The 17,566-nt window shown below is 36.4% G+C and overlaps 1 protein-coding gene across 1 annotated transcript; it reads left to right on the forward strand.

The window, feature by feature from the left end:
* The first annotated feature begins 277 nt into the window (after positions 1-277).
* LOC136255029 (reelin-like) lies at positions 278-17,209 on the forward strand. Its single transcript, XM_066047750.1, has 33 exons — positions 278-323; positions 381-588; positions 638-781; positions 829-956; positions 1,017-1,288; positions 1,498-1,648; positions 1,702-1,752; positions 1,831-2,014; positions 2,093-2,479; positions 2,575-2,850; positions 3,003-3,300; positions 3,352-3,650; positions 5,793-5,969; positions 6,022-6,243; positions 6,295-6,446; positions 6,711-6,829; positions 6,958-7,157; positions 7,214-7,339; positions 8,317-8,429; positions 8,484-8,550; positions 8,757-8,914; positions 8,967-10,206; positions 10,266-10,400; positions 10,455-10,620; positions 10,672-11,202; positions 11,857-12,071; positions 13,324-13,701; positions 13,749-14,147; positions 14,199-14,358; positions 14,414-14,662; positions 16,030-16,204; positions 16,257-16,451; positions 16,654-17,209. The coding sequence occupies exons 1-33, from the start codon at positions 278-280 to the stop codon at positions 17,064-17,066; spliced, it is 8,034 nt and encodes a 2,677-aa protein (XP_065903822.1). The 3' UTR covers positions 17,067-17,209.
* The last annotated feature ends 357 nt before the right edge of the window (positions 17,210-17,566 follow it).

A 17,566-nucleotide genomic window follows, 5' to 3' on the forward strand; every position in this document is an offset into this window, starting at 1 on the left:
GAAAACTCTTGTCAGTTGGTTGTGACCTTTTTTTTTTTTTTTTGGTCTCACCTTACCAAACTATAGAAATAAGTCTGGGTCAGCCCAGCAGAGCCCCCCCCTCATATCAACTACTTCCTCCGCCGCTGATTGTTACAGCTTAGTTTCAAAAGAATTAATTAAATATTACTTGTGTATTCTTTTGTATAGTGCTGTAAGCTTTGAACTTCAGTCTGGTTCTCTATTGGAGCACTGCATAACCAACAGTAATGCAAGTATCTTAGTATCCTACAAGATTATGCACTCTTCAGACTGGGTAGACTTAGCAACATACAATTCTGCTGGTAACTTTTAGCACAGAAAATGTAAACATGAATATGATTGCAATTGTATGTATGTAGACTACACCTCAGAGCAGCTGGTACTGCTATTATTACCAACTGCTGCAAGGAGAACGGCAGTACAACTAAGATGGTACCAGCCATGGTATTCAGGATATGGTGAAGACACATGGTCAATTGATGATGTCCTTGTTGGAGCAGTAGATACACTTCATATTAACCAACCAGTAACTGGATATGTTGATGACTTCAATTCTGGAGTATACAAGTTAGCTAATACATCATGTATACATTGGAAGGTTATCATAATATTGTAGCTTTAACTTGTGGGAAACACTTGATGGAGGAATAGTTCGAGTTCCACCATGTGGACCTGTAGTAGCTGGTAGTGCACTGTATTTTGTCAATGATGGTGGCACTCAGTTGGCCCTTACCAGAGTGTTAGATTTATCAAGTGTCAGGTTTGTTAATGCAGTATATGTGTTTGTTTCAAAGTAATTGTATATAGTGTGATATCATTCTATCTTCAATTGGAGCCATGCTCATCAACAGCTTCCATAGCAGCTACAATTTCATTAGAGTACAAAGTGGAAAGTGACCCATCGTTTACTATTTTACAGACATATGTTGAAAGTGGTAGGTTAATTGGCCTTTCTTGAAGTTCACTTATTTACTTTATAACTTTCTTTCTACTAGGGAGGCAAGTTGTTAACTTGCCATTTGCTGCTCAAACTACCAATGTACAATTACAATGGAGAGCTGTACGTAGTGCTGAATGGTCTATGGATAATGTCAGAATAGGAAGTGATGCATTGCTATACAATTTACAATTTGATATTCAAGTTGGTAACTGTCTGCCTCCTCCAATTAATGGATCAGTGTCAGACTATGTGAAGCTTGAATACTATGATGGTACTAGTTGGTCACTACTGCAGAATGAGTGTCTACACTCAAGATGTCTGCTAATGGTAATAATACCTATACATGTATTTGTGTCTTCTGTAAGTTTTTGATATCAAAACTATGTACATTTTAAAAGAAATGCTAAATATATATGTATACTCACTATCTACTTATAGTAGATAATAGTAGATAGTGAGAGGTAGAAGTCAGTTAGGTAGCTGGTTGGTTATACTTATTTTATTACTAGCAGTGTCTATTCTTTTTTCATTGTTAGGATGGTAGCAAGTATTCAGCTAATCGTTATCACCACAAACAAAGAGTGGTTATTCCATTGTGGCCACTAGCGATACAGAACAAACCAGTGTACCAGTTAAGATGGGGAGTGAACAATCCTATTCAGTGGTCTGTGGGCAATGTATATATAGGTGTGTTAGTTGGTTAAACAATAGATGCCTTACATACTAATATGATTTAACAGGAAAGGATTGTCCTCATTTTTGTCAAGGAGCTGGCTACTGTACCCTTTCAGGTATTCCATATATCAAACATCAGTAACATCACAAAGGGATAAATTCTCAATTTCCATGATTTTATTTTTAACGTTTAGGTGTATGTCAGTGTGATTCTGGTGAGATTAGTCCAAACTGTTCACCAACTGGAAGCAGTAGTCCGCAAACAGTAATTACAGATTTTGATGCTATAAACAATGCAATTCCCTTCCCTGTTATATATGGAGCAACACTATCCACAGAATGTGGAGTATTATCATCAGGAAGATCACTAGTGTTCAAGTATGGTATGACCTTTTTGCATAAATTGCATTATTGTTAACATTAGTATAATTTTTATTACATAACTACAATTCAAAGGTATGGAAGAACAAGAGAAATGCAGTCAGAAAATTTAGACACCACAAGAACACTTTACGTTCAGTTTACTTTTGGAAGCAGCAGAAGTTGTGGTGGTACTCTCACTGCAGAAAATATTATACTTCTACAATTTTCATTAGACCAGGGAATATTATGGAATGACATACAAGTTATTGGGCAATCACTTCAGTCATCAACTGGCATAGAAAATTATCACATAGTCATACCACCAGAAGCAAAATATCCTGAAACCAGGTTTAGAATATGGCAACCAAATAGTGTAGGGGACAATTATGACATATGGTCAATTGATGATTTCTTAATTGGAGGAGTTGACTGGAACATCCCCAGGATATCTGAGAACTTTGATCCTGTTGAAAGAAAAAGGTACATTGCTCAAGTATGAATGCTTCAAGTGTATGCCTATATTACTATGCATTATAAAATTTAAGTTGGTTTATGCATCCTTTTGTGTTTGATAGTTGGACATTTTATCCTGGAGGAGTTGTTGAATCATACTGCAGTTCTAATGGTAACAGTTTATACTTTAATGGACAACTGGCACAAAACTCACTGACCACTTTGGATCTCTACATAACTTCAGACACATTTGTTCAGTTTGAGTTGATAACTTCTTGTTCTGCTGATTCATCATTACCATACTACATACAACTGGAGTATTCCACAAATGGTGGACTAGTGTGGACCCCAGTGGAACAAAACTGTGCTACTGGTAGTGATTGCATAAATCGAAGTCTGTAAGTTTTGTTTTAGTGATGTGTCATAACAGTGCTGGTCAAAAATAACACAAATAAACTATTTTTATAATTTCAAATGCATACACATTGTATAAAGTGTATACATAATTACTTTAATTACAATTCCACCCACTCGATTAATGTACACACAGGTATGGTTCTACATACTATCACTTGGAATATGCTAACAATTGGAGAAGAGTCACCCTACCAATTAAGAATATCACTGGTAGTGCAGTCAGGTTGAGATGGAGACAAGTGTACACTGAACCTGGAGTGGTTGGTGACTGGGCTTTAGATAATATTGTGATTGGAAATAGATCACTTCACTGTCCTCAACTCTGTAATGGTCGTGGACGATGTACCCTTGATGGTGTTTGTGTTTGTGATGAAGGATTTAGTGGTGCAAACTGTGAAACAATAGATGTTAACTTTCCTAACAGTATTCAGGTATGCAAACAGCTAACTTCAATCTTGTACATTTTACAGTCTATTAATTAGGAAACTTTTGAAGAACAATCTCATCCTAACTTGTGGCCAGTTATAGTTGGAGGTGGAATTGGTACAGAATGTGGAACACTCTCTACAGGACTTTCCCTTGTCATGAACAATCCTGGTCGTCGATATGTGATCACTGGCTACTTGAATTTGACTGATGCTAACTGTGTACAATTTACACTACAGATTGGTTCTTCAGAAAATCTTACACTGTGTCAACTGGGCATTGGCCCTCAACCAAATGTTGTCTTTGGGTATACCCTCAATGGTGGTCTATCTTGGAGAGTACTTGAATCATTTAAGTAAGCATGCAGTACTAAGTAGAGCGAACAATGTACTGCAAAACCATGAAACTTCTCCATGTATAAGCATGATACTAGACAATGCATAAAAATATGATAGTACAAGAGAAGTAAGATAAGGATTGATGATTCAAAATAAAAATTGTGTGAAATTGTGTCAAATAACTGCTCAGGTAAAAGTGTCTGAGTTTCAGATTAGTACATAGTAATTATAATTAAAATAACAAATCTGGGTATGCACTGTATTTTAAAAAGTATTGTTACAATATTGTCCGGAAAATAAAGTTCAAGTAGGAGATGTAGAGAGACTAGTAAAGCATAATGCAAAGCTGAATGTTATATTGGTCACTAATCTTGGACACAAGTAGTTCACTTTTGCACAAACAAGTAGTGCTTTAAATGTTATAAGGCATTTTCTCTGTTGTCTTATATAGAGCTGGTTAGTCACTGCGGTTTCAATCATAAAATTATCAGTCTATAAAATCTTGTTAATGTACTGTAACTCACTGAGCTGCTTTCCTCAACACTATGCAGGCCTGGTTGTCAAGTGATTATGGTTTGGATTAGTAAGCATTATACCAGATCCCAGGCAATCCAAATTGGCAATTTTTTTTATTGAGTGCTAGCATGAAGCATGTTAGTTCAAATTTCAGAGCCACTACACAAAGCTCCTTTTACATCATTTGTTATTCCAACTTTATTAAGCAACCAAGGCAGTGAACTTCATTATGAGGAATGTTATTATGCCCGCTTACTGTAAGGGGAGTGTGTCACATCTCTGAAAGCATCATTTAGGGATTACCTATTTGCTTTTTGAGACTCCAGAAATTGCTTGTAGAACTTTTGTTGTTGGCTTTGCACATTAGTAGAACAACAAAGCACTTAGCTTAAATGATGTGCTCAGTACAGTCAGCAATGTGGTCTGTACTAGACTACTGCAGCCCCTAAAGAATAAGACACTACAGTAGCTACATATCTGTGCTTTAGAATTGTTGTTTATTGTGAACTGCATAGCAATGAAGTCAAACGCATCATTAACATTACATTAGTAAATTGATAGCTAGTTAGAAATTCAACAAATCAGTCATTAATTAATTAGTCAATAAAGCTACACGGTAGTGTGTTGTGTGGCCAAGAAAGCTGGCACACCACACCCTGGATATATGAATTTACAAGAGAAAGCAAACGCAATTTTCATTTTTTACTCATGCATAGCTCCATAGTCCCTTCTTCAGAGCTCACCGTTTTTGCCTTACAGCTGTCTGGAAGGTACAGTGGGTGAGTTGTGTATGGAAAGTGATACTGTATGATCAAATTCACTCCAGATAAAGTTTGAACGTTTTGTGAAATAGTACTTGGGGGCATAGAATGATATCCTCCTTCTTTTTGCACACTTTACAAAACTTGATATAAAACACACACTCTTTACTTGATAATCTCGAATTTGGTGTGGAGAGAGAGAGAGAGTGAAATCACACGCCAAGTTTGGCACTAATCACAGACAGTTATTTACATTAAGTCATGGCTCATGGTTAACCACTTAAGGGAATTAGTTGAAAATTAGTATGTACATAACTTTAATGCAAACCTCTGTGGTTTGAGCAACAGCTGCAGAGTTACAAAGCAAAAACTAAAATGTGTAGAATTGCGGGGCCAGAATACTCTAATAGAACAGTCACCGAGGGGTAAAAGGTGTAGGAAAACATCAAAAATATTTGTTCAGAGTTTGAACCAGTGACCTTCATACCTAACATCCAAACCTTTAACCATTGAGCCACTACTGTCTTGCACCTTTGATTCCACAATTGTTTTCACCCAGACTTTTAAAGGCTACACCCTTTTTTTGCAGTTTGGCTCTTCTTTATATTTATTGGACATTTAGTTAGGCACCTGGCTTTTAAGAAGTAGTTCAAAACGTCATACGATCAACAAATGTGTTGTAGTTCCAGACAGCATCTTTGCTTGTTAAACATATTCTTTGATTCTCCGATGTACAGTATTGATTGGCATAAATGTTTTCTCAACCACCACCTGGAATTGTATTACTTTTTAAGGTTTACTGGCAAATAACTTATACAGAGAAATTTGTACCTGACACACTTGATTGCTGTATTTATGTTTGATGTACTGTTGTATTTACAGTTCATCCAGCTATGCTAATTCTCAACAAGTCATTGTTCCACTACCCACTGATGCTCAAAGTTATGCTGTACAACTAAGCTGGTGGCAGTTAGCAGAAAGACAAACTGGAGCTTTTGCAATTGATAACGTTCTTCTTGGTCCATCACATTTTGACTTTGCATCAACTTACAGTGAAACGTAAGTTAGTTGGTCAAGCCATCTATGTTTGTTAATGCCATTACTCGTTTAGTTTTGAATCTGGCAACGCTGGTAACTTGTGGTGGTCAATATCTCCTGGTGGTACTGTGTCTAGTTCTTGTGGCTCTACAAATGCTTTAGTGTTTGGAGCTGGCTTGATGGACAGGGTGGCAGTAACCAGACCTCTTGCTATACCTGTCACTCCCAGTACTTCAGTGGAGTTATATGAAGGATTTGACACCAGTAGTGATGTAACTAGATTAAACAATGAAGGGTGTGTTAGAAGCAATGGTGCAAGTGTATTGCAAAATGTTTTTACTTTTAGATGGAGTATTACTGGTCAAATTGCATCCTTTTGTGGCTCCTTGTACAGAAATGGAAGTGCACTTGCCTTTGCAACAGCAGACATTAGAGAAGTGATCACCAAACCTATTGATACTACTTATGCTAGTCATGTTAGCTTCTACCTCTTATTTGGTAAGCATATATCAATATGTAATTATTAATAGTAACATAATGTAAGAGAGTATATAACCATACCTATTTCATAATAGTGTTGCAGATCCATTCATTGTATTGTAAACAAGGAAAGATGATATTATGAAATGTATTTATACACAATATGCATGTTAAATTACAGATGAATGATGCTAATCATTTATAATGCATCCAACAATGTGAATATTAACAATTTTCAGCCTAAGATGTTGTTCATAATCGCATACATATTCTGTACTATAGGTGGCCAAACCTGCCATAGAATAGATGATGAAACTAGAGGAATACAATTGTCTTATATGAATGATGACTCTGGCAACTGGATACAGATTGCATACTTTTCTGATACAATGCTTTATTCGGTGAGAAGCCATCAATGGATATCTACAGTATAATACCTCTAACACACAGTATAGTATGGATGTATAAATTTAGTAATATACGTACCACAAAATTATGAAATTGTCCTCAAACTTCTTATCCGTGATAGCATGCAAGAGAAGTTTTGGAAATGCTACCAGCAGGTGCTAGGAAGCCAAACACCAGGTTAAGATGGAGACAACTATACCACAGCTCTATCCTACTAAGAGATGTTTGGTCTATTGATGAGATAATGATACTAGAAAGACCATTAGATTACAACTTACAGTTCAGATATACAACTGGTTGCAATACTGATACACATGGAGAGTAAGCAAAACCTTCATCATGACCTAAAGCACATATTAAAATGTGATATCCCACAGAATACTGGTAGAGTACTTTTCAAGTTTGACCAACTGTATGTGGAGGTCAATCCATCAGTTCATACCTCCTTCTTCTTGCAATGATATTTCCACAGAATACTTGCAACCTTTACATTTTGCAGAAAGGTATTATATCTATCTATCTATGTATACATATTGTATATTATATAACTATCTTTTAAATGTATGTAAGCCACTATAGTGGCATATTTTATTTTATGTATTTATTTAGGCTTTACAGCACAATTGCTGAAGGTCTGTAGGACACCTGGTCCTACAGCCTGTTTTTAAAGTTGTTATATAAAGTGTGCTTGTATTATTTAAAATACTGAAAATGCATAAAAGGTACTGGTCTATTTTGGCTACTAAATATTTGCAAACAGCAGTATAAAGCAAGTGTCTCTTTTCCTTAAGTGAAATACACTACAGTAGATCCTCACTAATTCAAACTCCAGTAATCTGAACACTTGTTTATCTGAACAGTAGGAGTGACTGTTCTACAAGAGTATTTTGTTGACAGATGTATGTTCTATTAGAGTAAGTGTACTGTATGTTCTTATAGAGTAATTGACTAGGCTCTGTGTATACAGTAATCAGTGGGTTTCACTAATTCAAACAAATTAATTTTTGTTAACTTGAGAACAGAGCTGTTCAGATTGATGAGGATCCACTATACTCTTCACTTCTTTTCAATCAAGAATTATCATTAGGTTACTCAGAGGCTCTCAGGAAAAGGTAACAAACAACCAAGGTTGAGTAGCTATCTGGTAGTAATACTAAATGGTATAGCTACTACAGCATGAGGTATCCAAGTTATAGATTGGTGACCCCTCATGATAAACATTTGCATGCTCATCTTGAAAAACCACTGTACCGCAAGGGAACACTACAAGTAAAACATGGATTTATAATATCAGAATTATAAATGTGAAAAAAAACTGTACAGCATCCACATGGTTGTGTGTTATACATGTTATAGAACATGCACTTTATATAAATTGCGTGTGTGCAAGGGTTATGTATAAGAACACAAACATACTTACATACATGCACATGTGTTCTGTACATGTATGCACTTATCATGTCCCATGTTTATAATGCAGCACTTGGACTAGTGTAACACTGCCACTACCACCTGAAGCATTTACTGCAGATACCCAGTTTAGATGGAGTGGTCCAGGAAATTGTCTGACTTGTCAGCTATTGCTAGATGATGGTAAACGTCATGTTATCTATAAACTGCATGTACATGTGCCATTGCCATGATTAGTATACATCAGACCAGGCTGTCCAAACAACTGCAATAATCATGGAACATGCATCAATGGAGTATGCAGGTGACAAATTGTACCATTGTACATGTTTTTTTTAACAGCTGCAAACCAAAAATTCCAGTATAGGGAAAAAACAAACAGTATACAAGCACAGAGGACTTTGTGTGTGTTACAAGTTTAGAAATTGTATACCCATACAGATTAAAAGCATGTTAATAAGATTATTTACACTGCCGTGCTTCATAATGTGTGTACATGCTTACATGCAGATGTAGGTTTGGGTCATATGGTCCAGCATGTTTGACAGCATCTTCTATAAAACAATTACGAGAAGATTTTAGCAAATATTCATTAAATTCAACATTATGGAGTTTAATTGGAGGTAATAATGAGAATTCAACTGATTCTCATTGTGGAAAGCTAACAGGTTAGTTGACACAACACAAATATTAAAATGTAATACTTTTCATGATATTCAGGACCCAATCTAATGTTATTTAGTGGATCGGGTGTAAGAGAAATAGTCACAGTGGACATCAATACTGCATGTACAAATGATTACTTCATAGAGTTTGTAATTAGGATAGGTGGTAGTAACACTATGTGCAACACACCAAGTGATCCATCTGAGAGTGTGATCCTACAGTATTCTATTGATGGAGGTGCTTCTTGGGATAATTTGGCTATCTTGTGTTACAGCCAGTATCGTACTGCTACACATGTAACTTATGAGCTAACACCACAATCCCAAACTAGATCAACAAGATTCCGATGGTGGCAACCATCACATGATGGACTAAACCTTGATGAGTGGGCTATTACTGATGTATTCATTGGTGGAAATCTTGCAGAGAACAACATCTTTGAGAACTTTGATCCAGTCAATAACAACAACTGGCTATTCTTTTCAGGAGCTAACATCACTGAGTACTGCAATTCTGAAGGGAATGCTTTGGTTTTCTCAAGAGATGGATTTGTCTCTACAAGAGACTTTTATGTAACTATTAATCATGTTATCCAATTTGACGTCAACCTGTTAGCATGTGATTGTGGTCCACCACTACAAAACTTTTCCCATATACAATTGGAATTTTCAGTTGACAGAGGAAATAACTGGAGGTTGTTGTCAATTGATGCTGTGTTCTCTCCAACAATGCACCAACAATGGAACGATGTTGTAGTACCGATTCCTGAAACTGTTGCTAACCAAACACTCAGGTTACGATGGGTGCAACCAAATATTGGCTACTCCTGCTGGGCTATTGATAATGTTAACATCAGTGTTGTCTGCTTGGACTGCATTACTCCTCCTCTAAATGGCTTGTTTGATGACTTTGAAACTGCTTTAACAGTAGAGAGACAGTGGCAGATGCCATTTAAGTTTGGCAGTATCGTTAGCAATATTTGCAGAAAATCAAACAATGTGTTACAATTCTTCACAGTACATTGCCAAAGTTATGCCATCACTAAGTCACTTGTATTAACGAGTAGCTCATTTGTACAGTTTGACTTGGTCATTAACTGTAATGGTGCTAATGTTGGCCCACAAAACATCAGAGTAGAATATTCTACTGATGGCTCCAGTTGGAATCTGGTACAAGAAGAATGTTTACTTCCTAATGATTGTGAAGATTACACATTTGGTAGTGTGTACCACTCAAATATTTACTCCACATGGAGAAGAGTACTGTTACTTCTTCCTCAAAGTCTGCATATAAAGTAAGCATTGTAGATAAGTGTATATACATATAGTTTAGTTGACAGTTTGGTTTACATAGTGACTATCCAGTTGAATTAAGATTCACATCAGACAGTGATGACTCCTTTGACTGGGCTATAGACAATGTCTACATTGGCAGTGGCTGCAGTTTAGAATGTATAGAGCATGGTAGATGTATAAATGGTACATGCAGGTATGAATAAATTTGTCATTCTCACATAGCATTATTACTGATACTTCTCTGTAGATGTGATGATGGTTACTTTGGTCCTGATTGTGAACCAAATGTCACAGCTCCCAGCTTCAAGGAAGAATTTGAATCTAACCTACCATCTAGCCATTGGCCAGTTGTAGCAGGAGGATCGATTGAATCAACAAGTGTTGCATCTGGGAATGCTCTTGTTTTTAATAGCGTAAGTTTAGATTGGCATGTAATATAGTGCATTTTCATAATATATTTTTAGGCTGGTGTTCGTTACATCGAGAGCAGCGACATGGATTTATCCAATTCAACCTTTGTACAACTAACCACACAATTGAATGCAACAGTGACAGCTGATAAAGCAGTTGTCACTCAGTACTCTAGTAATGGCGGTATTACTTGGAACACCTTAAGTATGCTTTATCACGAGGATGCAAATCAAAGCACTGATAACACTCCAGTACAAAATATTTATGAGGTACCCAGTGGCATGCAGACTCATACAACAAGGATTCGTATGTGGCAGCCAGAAAATCAATTGGAAGGTGATGCTATTTGGAGTGTGGATGATTTATATATTGGAGGAGAAAGAGTAGCACCACTTGGCATTGAGGGTGACTTCATTACTGCACTTCCTCCTGAAAAATGGCCATCTCATGCTGGTGGAGTAGCTGGATCATCTTACTGTGGACGTGATGGTGTAATATTGTTTAGTAACTCTTCAAGTGGACTTCATCACCTTGCAACAACTTTTCTTGATCTTGCTGGTGGTACCAATTTGATACAGTTTGAGGTGAGAGTATAATTATATTGCTGAGGTCATTATTGGCTGTTCTGATGAAAAACTTTTAGTTTACCACTAGCTACTGTAAGCACTAGTCCCATCACAACTTATGTTAATGGCGTATACTGTAGATATTTATACTGCCACTGGCCAGCTGAAACACGAGGCTAGAGCCATAAACAGCCTTGGACAGTTTCCCAAATGTTTTCTATGTAAAAGTCTTTGTTTTTCAGTGACATAGGTGGTCTTGAGAGCCCAACATTAAGGCTGGAGACACCATATGACCTATTTGACCATTTTCTATTCCTTTACCAATTTTCCACTCACCACTCATGGTGACATGCTTGTGTTACAGATACCATCATGCAAAAGGTACTCAAAATCATGGCTATATCAATAGCTAGTTAGCTATGGGATAAACACTATGGTTGGCTGCATTCATGGTGAAAATTTCAAACTCGTAGCTTTAAGCTACACTGGATTGAAATGTTTAAATCATTTATCTCATGATCTATCAATGTGGATAGTTTGACATATTTGATGATTTACTGAAACTCTATGTATATTTTGTAGCTATGTATGCGTGTTTATATCAGGTCTAACAGGCTGTACACAGTCTAAATAGCTATTATGTTAATGCTGGATATTAATTCCTTTCTGTAGATCAACATTGGATGTGGTTACAACACAGCAACAGCAGGTGCTGTTAGTTTAGAGTTTTATTATTTGGATTCTGATGAGTCATGGACACCAGTAATTAGCCCATGTAATACAAATGACCAATGTACTAATGATCATGAGGAGACCATCTACTACTCTATCAACTATGGAGGATGGACCAGAGTTACTGTAGTCATCAGTGAAGATGATTCATCAAGGTTGGTACATTTATAAGAAGAATGAAGTGTTAGTATACTTGTACCCATGTAGTACATTACAGACTGTACATGTGAAGTCAAGAGTTACAGTAATACTGTACATTAGGAACCATATAGGTTTGCACTTGAAATGTTGACCAGAAACCAACCTCACAATATCTTCATGGTGTCTTGACAGTATTGGTTAGGTGTAACCAAGACCAAAAGTGCTACATGTATGAGTACAACCTGAAACACTCCAAAGTGGTTGTTAATAAGTTTTATTACTTTAATTTAGTGGAAGTTTCCACTGACTGATTGACTTATGGCTGCCTGACTGACTTTACTATTGCCTTCAGACAAGCGCACTTTATAATGGCTCAGGCTATGAGCTTGATTTTCACAGTTAGTCATCGCATCAGCCCAATGGGTGCCTTTTGGCATACCTATAATGTACACATCATGGACTTACCTCTGTGCTCCTTTGTTCCTTTGTGTCTCCTTTCTCTTTGCTGACATCACAAGGTGTCGATTCACAGTAACGCATGATAGCTTCTCTACGTTTGTAACTGTAGTTGTCTGGATTTTCCTACTGATTGGATTGATTGCAAAATCACTTCTCGTTCTGTTCATTAGTTGTAACAGGCTGAACATATGTAGCTGAAAAAAAAGGAGAATTGTCACTTCACTTTTCAGTAAGTGAAAGATTGGGGTGCACATTCAGATGAAAACTTTAAGTCTGGCACCATTCTTTCTTTTGATGTGGTATGTGTGAGTCCACTACTCATAATTACACTACATATAAAATGTGTACAAACAAGCACAGTAGAACCTTGATTATCTGAACCCTCAATTATTCGAACAGTAGTGGTGACCTAGAGAATTTTGTCAGTGTATGTTCTATTAGAGTATTTGAACACAGCTCTGTGCATAAATAAATGGGCTTTGTTTATCCAAACTAATTTACTTATCTGTGATTGAACTTGCACACAGGTATTTGGATGTAATGGAAGTCCCACTGTACAAGGTAAATTAGGAGTTTTAATTTAATTAGGGATCATAGAAATAAAATTACTTTTAGTACACGGAAGGTTGTACCAGCAGATTATGCTAGTGTGCATTTACAGTAATCTCTAATTCAGTCATGGGAATATAGACTGAAGTAGGGATTAAATTCCTGCTAATATATTTGCAGGTGTAGGTGTAGGTAACCTTACTACCTTTTATCTCTAATTTTTCTTGTACTTGTATAGTGTACATTTCCTTTACACAGAATAAAGAGTTTCCGTTGGAATCAAGGATATTACACTATTGATGACTCTGCTTATCCATCATGGGCCCTCTCCAGTGTCTTCATCGGACTGCCAAAGAATTGTCCAAACTTTTGTTCTGGAAATGGAATGTGTACCACCTCTGGGTGTGAATGTGATCCAGGGTATTCCCCACCAATGTGTCTACCAACAACTAACAGGCCCACCTCTCTTAATGATGATTTCAGTAATACTCAAATTGATATGACTAAATGGTCTGAAGTGTTTGGAGGTAGTGTTGGGACACTGTGTAGTCTACCAAACAATGGCAACAGTTTGTACTTCAACCAGCCAGGAATCAGGAAAGCAGTTACAGTTGATCTTGATACGACCACAGCAATGTTAGTATCGTAGTTATAATAATTTTTGTACTGAATTTGTTTTCTAGTGCTCTTTCATTCCAAGTCAATGTTGGTATCAGTTCCATTACTGGTTGTACAGTCCCACAAAACTTCAATGAAGTAATTCTCCTACAGTATTCCACTAATGGTGGTATTACATGGACGACTATATTGACAATAGCACACATTGATAACAGTGGTGAGACAAGGATGGTGACAATACCAGATACAGCAAAGACATCTTACACAAGATTCCGATGGTGGCAACGTTTCAACTCTGGAGTGGATATGGCACAATGGTCCCTTGATAATGTCAACATCAGTTTTATACCAGTAGCTTTGACCAAATTCTATGAAAACTTTGAATCTGATGACACTATCATATCACGCTATGATGGTGTTGTTGATTTTTATTGTAGATCAAATAGTAAAAGCTTAGTCTTAGAGTAAGGAATTTTGTAAGTTAATGTTTTGATTTACCATATCTATTCTTTTAGTGGACCAGAAGGAACATCTGCCATTACAGACTATATTGAATTCATAAACACATTGACACTTCAATTCAAACTAGCTACTTCATGTGATGGCGATGTTAATAGTGGTGGATCTTTTGTTATCCTTGAAGTGTCATATGACAATGGCATGAATTGGGAGCAGGTATTGCATCTATGTGGTACACTTTAACTTGACTGTTTTATAATGTATCTTACAGGCTATCACACCATGTAGTACTTCTGAAGACCTTTCTTGTTTAAACACTCGTTTCTTCATGCCTTCTGTCTGGGGCTGGGAGAACAGGGCAGGATGGTTTAGGTACACTGTGTCATTAGCAAGGCTACCTCACAACGATAGGATAGGAAAATTGCGATGGAGGAAACTAAATAATAAAACTGTCTCAATTGATGAAATTTATGTTGGAAGAGAATGTCCAAATCATTGTAGTCTTCATGGAGACTGCAGGGTATGTTGTATGTTCAGTAATTTTTTAACATTTATCAAAAGCACATCATGGAGCTTTGTCAAACAATTGAACTTGATTACAGAATATTGACACAATTTGGCATCATACAATTTGGGGTGCAATTAGTAACAGTGCAGGAGAAACTCAGAAGTAGAGTGTGTTTAAAGTCATTTTCCAGATTAAAGATTACCAATCAGAAGAGACAATTGAGAATTATGATGCTGAATGCATATAATTATGTATGGTGTGAAAATGTTTGTCACTTACCACTGAGTTTCTAGCATGCATCATTATCTAAAGAGGAATAGTTTCAATTACAGTTCAGGAACTACACACTGCTGTCCAGAGTATTAGTTTACAATGCCATTAGAATTGCTGCAATTATGCCTGTGTAGTTTTGGGAATTGGGAATAACGAGTATGTGTGGGAATCATTTTAGCATTTTGAGGTAATTATAAAGCTTTAACAGTTGGAAAATCTCCAGATTGCTCAATTTTGTTAAGAAGATTGAGATACTCTAATAGAGCACTCAAAAATTCTAATAGAACAGTCACAAATTATTACTACTCTAATCACATAGTGGTTTAATTTGCCATACATTAGTCCCAATAGTAGGAGTGCAATTAATCCCAAATCGCACAGCCTTGTTTCTGTAATTGCACTGTAAAGTAGCCAATAAAATAGCAGAATAACAGAAGCCTTTTAAGTGCAACAAGAAAGTGATATAATGAATAGCCAATCAAATGAGCTGACAATAGAAGCCTTTTAAGTGCAACATGTGTAGATATTTTAAGTAGCCAATCAGAATTGCTGACAGGTGAAGCCTTTTAAGTGCAACAACAAATGATGTAATACAAAGAAGGATGATGCAATCACCTGGTAGAAGTTAATGGCCACATAGAACTGGATAGATGTGTACTACAAACCACGAAGGGTGGTCACTATGTGATTAGTAGGCAATCACACGCATTTTCGTGCAATTATGGAATAATTGTACTCGTAACAGTCAAAATTGCACTCGGCTTCGCCTCGTGCAATTTTGACTGTTACTCGTACAATTATTCCTTAATTGCACTCAAATGTGTGTGATTACCTATATTAATAAAGCAATTACATAGAATGAAATACTCTAATATAACAGCAAGCCAAAACAATATAGAACTTTTGAAGATGAAATGTCAATGCAAATGGTCTAATACACCAATAAACTAACATTATTGGCCATACATGGTGGCATACTTTTTGAAAGCATAACAAGTGCTATTTGGGCACTGTTCAAAAGCATAATGCTCAATTTTGGAGCATAATAATTTCATTCCTAAATGCCATACATGCTGTATGTAAAATTGTAATTCACATCATTGTAGGATGGTAGCTGCAGATGTGAGAGTGGATATGAAGGAAGAGACTGTGGTATTGTTCAAAGGAACGACGATATGGCTACTATAAGTGATAACTTTAATACCAACTATGTTGATGACAGATCTTGGATACAGGTGACTGGTGGTATCATAGAAGAAACATGTCCATCACAACCAACCAGTAAGTGTTTAATAATGCTTAGTGATATGAGTTTTGAGGCTGTTGTTAACAGGAGGAAGTTCTTTGCACTTCAATGGTGATGGTGTACGGTCAGCCATCACTGTACCATTTGATGCCAGGAATGTTGAGGAGTTCAACTTTGTATTTTACTATGGCGATAACTGTGCTGTAGAAACACATGGTAGTGAAGTCAGAGTTGCTGTGTCAAATGACTTTGGAGTTTCTTGGAATGTAGTTAAAATCATTGGTAAGTTTACTTGAATATCTACGAAATACATGCTGAGTTATCAATCTAACTGTTTGCATGCTGTAATAATTTCAGGTTTGTAGGTATAAAGTAGCTAAGTTAGCTTAGTGTGTCTCTGTGTGTGATGTATGCATACTGTGCAAATATAAAATTTTACATACACTTTTTTTGGTATAATGTATGGTGTATACATCTCTTTCAGGAACACACACTACTCAAGGTGTCATAATTGTCCCTTTTGGCAGAGATTTAAGGCTAAATAACACAATGATAGGATGGTTTCAATTTGAACATGGAGCTGGTGCTATAGATTCATGGGCAATAGACAGTATAAACATCACTATTTCATTAGACAGTGTTGAAGCTGTATCTCACAGTACTAATAATTCATCATCTTGGGTAATTGGTGTAGTCGTTGGAGTAATGATGGTAATTCTTGCAATTATTATTACTCTCCTTGTCGCCATGGTAGTAAAGAAGTACACAAGCAAGCCAACAATGAGAGGTGTCCCTACCAAACAATCATCTGGAGATGTGATTCAAAATGAGTTGTACGATGACATAGCATTAAGTGAAGTAGACGGTCCAGAACAGGAGAAGACTAGCTCTATGTAGTTATTAATTGCTCTGCATTTGTTTACACATACATGTTATGCAATTAAGTAACCTTAACTTAATTATTACATATAGTAAAAGTGCACTAGTGTATTTGTTGCCATGATACAGTACAGTGTAGCTATAATGTTGTCATTATCATTTGTTTCATACATATTTAAATGGTTTTACAGCCTTAGGCAAAGTTGATTCACACTTACAGTTTATTGACCAAAATAGGCCATTCTCTACAGAATGCATACATGATTCAAAGCTATAGATTGATTGATTGATTGATTGATTGTAACTTTACAGTACTGCATACAAGTATAGAATAAGGGATGTACAATTGATAAAATCTTTAGGGTACCATACTGATGGTCTGCTAGCTCAAGGCTACGGCCATTAATAATCAAAAATTTAGTTACTTACCGTATATAAAAATTACATTACTTATACTTAAAGAGTTACATTAAAGGGGGTGGGGTGTGTTGGAACATCTACTACATGGGCATAAAAAA

Source organism: Dysidea avara, chromosome 5 (genome assembly GCF_963678975.1).
Source record: "Dysidea avara chromosome 5, odDysAvar1.4, whole genome shotgun sequence".
Lineage (NCBI taxonomy): Eukaryota > Metazoa > Porifera > Demospongiae > Dictyoceratida > Dysideidae > Dysidea > Dysidea avara.

Bases quoted from the DNA above. Each gene is read 5' to 3' on its own strand.
- LOC136255029 (XM_066047750.1), top strand. From the start codon at position 278: ATGCACTCTTCAGACTGGGTAGACTTAGCAACATACAATTCTGCTG. The intron at 957-1,016 runs GTAGGTTAATTG...TCTTTCTACTAG, and splicing joins ACAGACATATGTTGAAAGTG to GGAGGCAAGTTGTTAACTTG. The intron at 2,851-3,002 runs GTAAGTTTTGTT...ATGTACACACAG, and splicing joins GATTGCATAAATCGAAGTCT to GTATGGTTCTACATACTATC.